General features: G+C 40.0%; 1 protein-coding gene across 1 annotated transcript; it reads left to right on the top strand.

The window, feature by feature from the left end:
- The first annotated feature begins 1,082 nt into the window (after positions 1-1,082).
- Positions 1,083-2,999, top strand: LOC129772895 (uncharacterized). The gene is made up of 2 exons (XM_055776424.1): positions 1,083-2,724; positions 2,947-2,999. The coding sequence occupies exons 1-2, from the start codon at positions 1,083-1,085 to the stop codon at positions 2,997-2,999; spliced, it is 1,695 nt and encodes a 564-aa protein (XP_055632399.1).
- The last annotated feature ends 4,871 nt before the right edge of the window (positions 3,000-7,870 follow it).

The following is a 7,870-nucleotide window of genomic DNA, read 5'->3' on the forward strand; positions in this document are numbered from 1 at the left end:
GTTACTCTCGTGGAAACCCAGCTAGTGGAGCAGCTTGGTGCCGTAGGAGTCCAAGAGAGTCTTACTATTAAGTGGACTGGTGATATTTCTCGAATCGAAAAGGACTCAAAGCGGATGAACGTATGGATATCCGCAACTGGGGAAGAAGAAAAGTTCCTGTTGAAAACAGTACGTTCCGTTGCCGAGTTAATGCTACCAAAACAGTCCCTGGACGCCGCGGAGTTGACGAAGAAGTACAGGTTTATGCAAGGTCTTCCTATTGCTTCATATAAGGACGAGCGACCGGGAGTTCTCATTGGGCTTAACAATCTTCACTGCTTCGCCCCCATTGAGGCAAAGATAGGAGCCCCTGGGGAGCCAATCGTAGTACGTAGCCACCTTGGATGGTCGGTGTATGGCCCGAAGAACAACAGTATTTCCAATAACGTTTGTTATGTCGGTCATCACGAGGTAACCAATCAGGAGCTTCATGAGCTGCTCAAAAACCAGTACACGGTAGAAGAATCAGTGGCAGCCGTTTTGCGGGAGTCGAAAGAGGAGAAACAAGTTCGAGAGATACTCGAGCAAACAACAAGACGTGTAGGCAATCGATTTGAAACCGGCCTTCTGTGGAGGGTCGATAATCCCCGTTTCCCGGACAGCAAATCGATGGCGCTTCGTCGATTGCAGCATTTGGAAAAACGACTAGCGAAAAATCCAGAGCTTCATCAGAATGTCTGTCAGCAAATTGAATATTATCAACAGAAGGGATATGCTCACCGTGCTACCATGAATGAACTCACCATTACTAATCCGGAAAAGGTCTGGTATCTTCCTCTGAATGTGGTGTTGCATCCGAAGAAACCCGAAAAAATCCGACTTGTGTGGGACGCAGCAGCCACAGTCGATGGAATATCGTTAAACTCACTGCTCCTGAAAGGACCGGACATGCTCACATCGCTCGTAGGAGTTCTCAGTCTTTTCCGGGAACATAGGATTGGCTTCGGGGGAGACATAAAGGAATGTATCATCAACTGTTAATCCGGGAAGCTGACAAGCAGGCGTTACGTTTCGTATTTCGAAAATCACCAACTACCTTCGTGATGGATGTGGCAACCTTTGGCGCAACAAGTTCTCCATGTTCAGCGCAATTCGTCAAAAATTGCAATGCAAACGAATACGCGTCATTGTACCCAGAAGCAGCTTCAGCAATTATCGACAAACATTATGTCGATGATTATTTCGACAGCGCAGATACTATCGAAGAGGCTGTCGAACGAGCTAACCAGGTGAAATTTATCCACTCCAAGGGTGGATTTGAAATGAGAAACTGGGTCTCTAATTCGCCAGAAGTTCTGCGCTGCATGGGAGAACGAAATGCCATTCAATCTATCCATTTTAATCGTGATAAGGAGACCGAATCTGAGCGAGTATTGGGAATTATTTGGAACCCGATGCAAGACGTTTTTTCCTTTTCTACTAAACACCGAGAAAACCTGGAAGTCTACCTCAATGGTTCCGTAAGACCAACCAAGCGAATTGCTCTCAGCGCAGTAATGGGTTTTTTCGATCCTTTGGGATTGCTGGGAATCTTTACTATTCATGGCCGGATTTTGGTTCAGAACCTTTGGCGAACTGGCTGCGAGTGGGACGAGGAAATCGACGACCATTCGTGGACAAAATGGAAGCAGTGGACGAGTTTATTGGCCGATGTTGAGGCAGTTCGAATTCATCGATGTTACATTGGAGATTTCGTGTTGTCGGCCGTGGAATCCATGGACTTACATATTTTCGTGGATGCTAGCGAATTTGCTTTCGGAAGCGTTGCTTATTTCCGAGTAGTAACTCATGGCGTCGTGCGATGCAGTTTGGTCATGTCACGCAGCAAGGTGGCTCCATTGAAGAAACAATCAATTCATCGCCTTGAGCTGATGGCTGCGGTATTGGGGGCACGGATGCAACAAGCGATTCTCACGAACCATACTTATAAAGTGCAGCGTACATTTCTCTGGACTGATTCTAAGACTGTGCTTAGCTGGATCCGTTCCGATCAGCACAATTATAAACAGTTTGTGGCGTTTAGAGTGGGCGAGATATTGGAGTTAACGAAGTTGGCAAACTGGTTTTGGATTCCATCGAAAATTAATGTTGCTGATACTTTAACAAAGTGGGGGCAAGGGCCGCCCTTGGAGAGCAACAGCCAGTGGTTCAAAGGTCCGAACTTCCTCTATGAGACAGAGAACTCTTGGCCATCGAGAAATCTACCACCACTCAACACAGATGAAGAAAGGAAAGCACATGTGCTGCATCATGACGTTGTTGTAACGGAACCCGTGATCGATGTACAGCGTATTTCGAATTGGAATCGACTGGTGCGTATCGTCGCCCAGGTCGAACGTTTTATCAGTAACCTGAGGCGTAAGAAGGAAGGACTTGCTGTCCACACAGTGAAGGCGACGAATAAGCAACAGTCGCTGATTATCACATGGGCAAAAATGAGAGCAATCAAACAACCTCTTCAGATGGCCGAATTCCAGAAAGCAGAATCTACATTGTGGAAGATGGCCCAGAACGAGGGTTTCTACGATGAGATGAGAGTACTGAATAAAAACCTTGAGAAGGCGCCTGATGCTTCGTTGGAGAAAATCGCATGTTCAAGTGTTTTGTACAAGCTAACGCCAATGCTCGACGAACAAGGTGTTATGCGCATGCGTGGGCGAATGGAGAAGCCAGGGTTCATTCCATGTACAAAAATGATTTTATATATGACCAGAGTGCGTTTCTGAAATTGAGCTTCTAAAATATATATGTATATATATATATATATTTTTTTTTTCTGTTCGTTTGTGTGTGCGTTAAAAACTCGAAAAGTACTGATCCAATTGAATCAAACTATGATACAATATACAAAACAACCAAACACATCTAGGATTGTTGTTACAACATAAAAAAAAATGAAAAATTCAGCTCAACCATGCCACCACAATGTGCCACAGCAAAGCGTGGCCGGGTACAGCTAGTGTATGCATAAAAATATTACAAATTAAACATTAATAGTATTTTTTCAAAGAAAAACATGGAAAAGTTGTTGTTCGAAAACCTTTTTCCCTTTAAATTTGCCCATCTTCCGATTTTATGGGTGACTTGTTGGAAATTATATGAGCTATTTATATATATTTTTTCATAATTAAAAAAAAAAGTTTTCGAGAGAAATGAATTTGAATTTTCAAAATATTTTTTTTCAATAATTTTTTTTCAAAAATTTGCTTGATATTTTTTGATGAAAACATAAATAATTTATTTCAGAGAATCATTTACTCCTCTTTTTGCTTAAAAAACAATGTGATAATTGAGTAATTTGCTATCATTTCATAAAATCCGGAAGGTCATGGTATATGTTGGGGGATTCAGGTTCGTGGGTTGAGTATTACCTACAAAAACGCTCCAAGGATGCACCTTTAGCAGTGGAACATACCCTAGATCCTACGTTGTGTAATTTGTAATTTGTCCCAATTGAATTCCTTCCATTCCCAGTGAATACCATCCTTTCCAAATCCTTCACGAATCCAATTATCTGCTTTCCTTTTCCTCCATAGATGAATTCACCAACTCACAACTCCAAACACTTTATTTTTTGGTTATATAGAACTAAATTGAAATCACTTTCCGTTTAACAAATACTATATTTTTTAATTTTCCGATATTTATTCCTGTACGATTGTGGTGATACTGATCACTACATTCGTACAGGAATAAATATCGGAAAATTAAAAAATAATCTAATCTATCTCCTTTTTAACGTGTACTATTGAGTTTCATTCGTGCTCAGTGTCTATTGCTATAATTTTCTGAGTGTATTGTGAGTTTACCTTATCTGTGTTCTTTGTATAACAGTTTGTACAGGGTGGTCATTTTTGTGGGTCAGTTCAGTCTTGATTTCAATGTTCGATTTCAATTTGTTACATTTAATTGAATTGAAATACATGAATGCATAAACATGAATACATGTTTAGAGTTTCACGAATAAATGAGAATCGCTAAACCATTGTTTGTTTTTTTTTTGGTGTCCCGCGTTAGACCTCTGACCACCTGGTCACTTTATACACGGTCGATGTAGACACTTTGAGCGATTTCGCAATTATAGTAGGGTGTGGCTGTCTAAAATCAAATTTCTTCTCTCGGCCTCCATCCTGCACAACAAAACGGATCAACAAAAAAATATCGTCAAAAGAGACAGGTCTTCAAAAAAATGCTATCAAAAGATTCCAGATACGCCTACTACGACCGCTGCTATAAAAAGAACAGTGATTCCGGATTCCAACTGAATCAAACATTATACAGGGGAACTTCGAAATAACGTACACATTTTCAAAGTGTATGGGAATAATTTTTTGATTATTTTTTTTCCGAAAGAACAATAAATTATCTGTATTTTGATACTAAAACATGTTTTTGTACTTTTAACCAATCCCGAAATACAACTGTGATTCCGGATTCTAAATGAATCGGGGAGACCCCTCCCCCTCCCATCTCAAAGGAAACACAAATTTCTGCATTACTCGAGAATTATTCAAGAAAATGAAACCAAATTAGGTATATTGAGGTTTTAGGGTGCAATAAATGTTTCTACGGTGGGAGTGCGGGTTGAGCAGCGCACTGGAGTGGACGCGTTCTTTTTCGCTCCGTGTTGTGCCCTTTTGGTGCTTGAATTTTCTGTGGTTTGAGTTTTTTATAATTCGCGAAATTAATGAAAATGTTCTATCTATTCAGCTAAATTGAAAACCAGTGGAATTTGGTTGAATTAATTGAAGTGGTCGTGAATTTGTGATGAAATACATTGATGTGACTCATCAAATCAGGTGAAGCCATCTTTTTTTAGCTCGCCTTCTCTCCGATTATGGTGCTCTTGGTGCTCTCGCTCTCAGTGTGCTTCTAATCGTCGCGCTCTCGGTATCGCATAATGCTTTTGGTCCTTTTGGTCGCTGCGCCTCGGTATCGCGATGTGAGGTTTCTCTTTTCGACCGGTGTTTACATTTAGGATTTGTTCGCCGTTATCTTCAATTAAAAATGCTAATAGCAGTAGAGAAAAAAGAAAGTCTTATTTTTATACGCTGTATGTTGAAAAATATATTGTACATCCAGTGTTAATCACATAAAACAATTGTGTGGTATTTCATCATTATGTTTGAAATGCCTTCCCTAGTTTTGTTTTCGAATGAGATTCTGTCCTGTGCCTGCAGTCGGCATGAAAAACTCTCGAAGTGCTTGCAGCAAAACAGAAAAAGAAGAAAAGTGCCCATTCAACGTTATTTCGCGTCCCGGGACGCATATCTATGTATGTGAGTGTGTGTTACACAGTTTTGTAAGCGAGCACCGAGAGAGAACGCGCTACGCAAGTGGAACAAAAAAAGGAAGCTAAGTTGATAATCTCTCACATTTTTATTTGTACTCGATTCTCTCCAGTGGATTGTTTTCTATTCTCTTCTTCTTCTTTTATGCCAACATTAAAAAATACAATAAGAAAGATAGGTGAAAAATATGACGAGGCTTTATTAGTTTTCTTGTAATTTCGTGAAGACATATTAATTTTTAATGAATTCGAGATAAGTGAGACGAATGAAGGCAGTGCCCTCTCGATTATGAACAGGTAGTTTGTGTGTAGATATGTGACGTCATTATAATGTCCGTCGTGATTCTTTAATTCTTTAAATTTTTAATGCTTCCTTTCTTTAATACTTTGATAAATTAATCATTTAATTCTTGAATATATTATTAACTTTAACTAATCCAATTGTGACGACGGGTGGTTGTCTTCGGGGTGAACTGGAGGGGGTGGGTCGCTGAGGGAGCTCGTCTTGGATAAGTAGGGGCGATGGTTTTCCTGTTGCTTAGCGCGCGTACTCTTTGCATGTGTCTGGTCGAGGGAGCGGAGGGCTGTCTTTGGGTAAAAATTTTAGGAGAGTTCTCTCTGTGACCTTCTCAAGTTGCCTAAAGATAGACTTTTTTCGCCGTGATTGGAGTTATACGAGGGGTACACACGTTGAATAAGAGCGTAGCTCCGATTCATTTTAGAGAAGCCCTCTCGGACCTTCCCAGATTGCCCAAGAATGGCTCTCCTTTGTCGCGATTGGAATTATATAGTGAGTGCGCGCGTTGGATGAATCAAAATTAATGGATGATTTTCGGAATTCCATTTCATCGAGTGGTCAAGAGTTCGCGCTTAGATAATCACATCACTTACCGCAGTGAATCCTGATTTCTCTTAACCATTCCCACTAACAACTATCCCTTCCATGATAAACGCTAGGGAACCACGCTATAGAGGCGACCCTTCTGGCCTTCGGGCGGCGAATATCATACTAACATTCCTTTCCTTCCTCTGGTGACTGTAAGGACGTGGCCGGCGTCGTTATTGACCATTTAAAGCTTGAATCGCCGAAAATTGCACAACGAGAATGATTTGCTAGTCCCAAGCGTCATTCTGTGTGTTCTTTGTGCAATTTGGTTGGTTCAGGTCAATCACGGAGAGCAACTACGAATTGTACAGTCTACCCAAGCTCAAGCAATAAATGTTTCTACGGTGGTTAGATACTCCTCCCCCCTCTCTTAGGGGTGGGGGGGTCTGCCATACAAATGAAACACAAATTTCTGCATTACTCGAGCTAGCGAAATTGATCTTTGTTCGAAACTGGAAATGGATTTTAATGTGATGAAACCTATCTTCTTTAATCTATAGAAAAAAAAAGGATCGCCGGATGTGTTGATAGGAGTAGAACTTTATTCTATCATATTTTCTGTATGAAACATTTATTCCATGTAACGGAGAAACATGTTATTTGCAAGTGGTTGAAAAATCTTGAACGAGAATTGTGTCTCAAAATAATCTGATATTATAATGATGAGTTTTGTTAGAAATACTAGGTATTTTATAGTAAAAGTTAAATTCAACGGTGTCGATTAGAAGATCAATCAATGAACAGTTCTGCGATTGGACTCATGAACTTGCTCATAGTAAGAAAATGTGAATATTTGAAGGTATTTTTTTTTTATCCAAAATATATATTTTTATTAAGGCTCATATGGCGTCAACCTGACGGGGCCGGGAGTTCAATATTTCGACAATGTTTGCCTTATAACTATGTTAGTAATATGTAACCGATTACTCGCGGTTGGCTCGAGGTTAGTATTACAAGTGTTTATTTGAAGGTATTGATAACAAAACATATTAGTTATTATATTATATTATATTATATTACAAATGTGATTTTTCCAAAAAGTTCATTGATTATCCAACAATTGATGTTGCACAAAGTTGTTGGATAATCAATCAGTTGGAAATTTTAGTGGCATCTAGTTGTAGTTTTGGGTGATTTGGTGTGGAGTTGCTCTATTACAAATAAGTTGGTGATCCATTCCGAGTATACCTTATTTAGCAGGAGGTCGAATCCTCAACTGTTAAAAATTATCTCGGTTAAAAGTCCTTTTCATGCGTAATTTTTTTCCGATATACAGTTTTGAACTTGTTTAATTTTACTCAACAAAAACTTGTTTTCAAATTGTTTCCACTCCATTCGCTGTGTCTTTGGTAATAGCGCATGCGTGCCATCGAATTATACACCTTGAAAAATAAGTTGCTGAATTGAATAGATAAAACCCCTCTGTCTGTGTACAAAAAATTAAACCTACCCTATCGCATCGTCCAGCTCGTAAAATGCCACTCTACGATGCTGTGTGTTCAATCTCGTTCGGAAAACAGCAAGGGTGAGCATAACCCATCCCGGATACGCGCACCAACGACAGCGGTAAAAAACCAACCATCTGCTCTAGCACGAGCTAATGGAAACCGTCGGGCTGCAAAAAAGGGTAATTGTTTCACCCCTCTAACTCTAAC

Source organism: Toxorhynchites rutilus, chromosome 3 (assembly GCF_029784135.1).
Source record: "Toxorhynchites rutilus septentrionalis strain SRP chromosome 3, ASM2978413v1, whole genome shotgun sequence".
Lineage (NCBI taxonomy): Eukaryota > Metazoa > Arthropoda > Insecta > Diptera > Culicidae > Toxorhynchites > Toxorhynchites rutilus.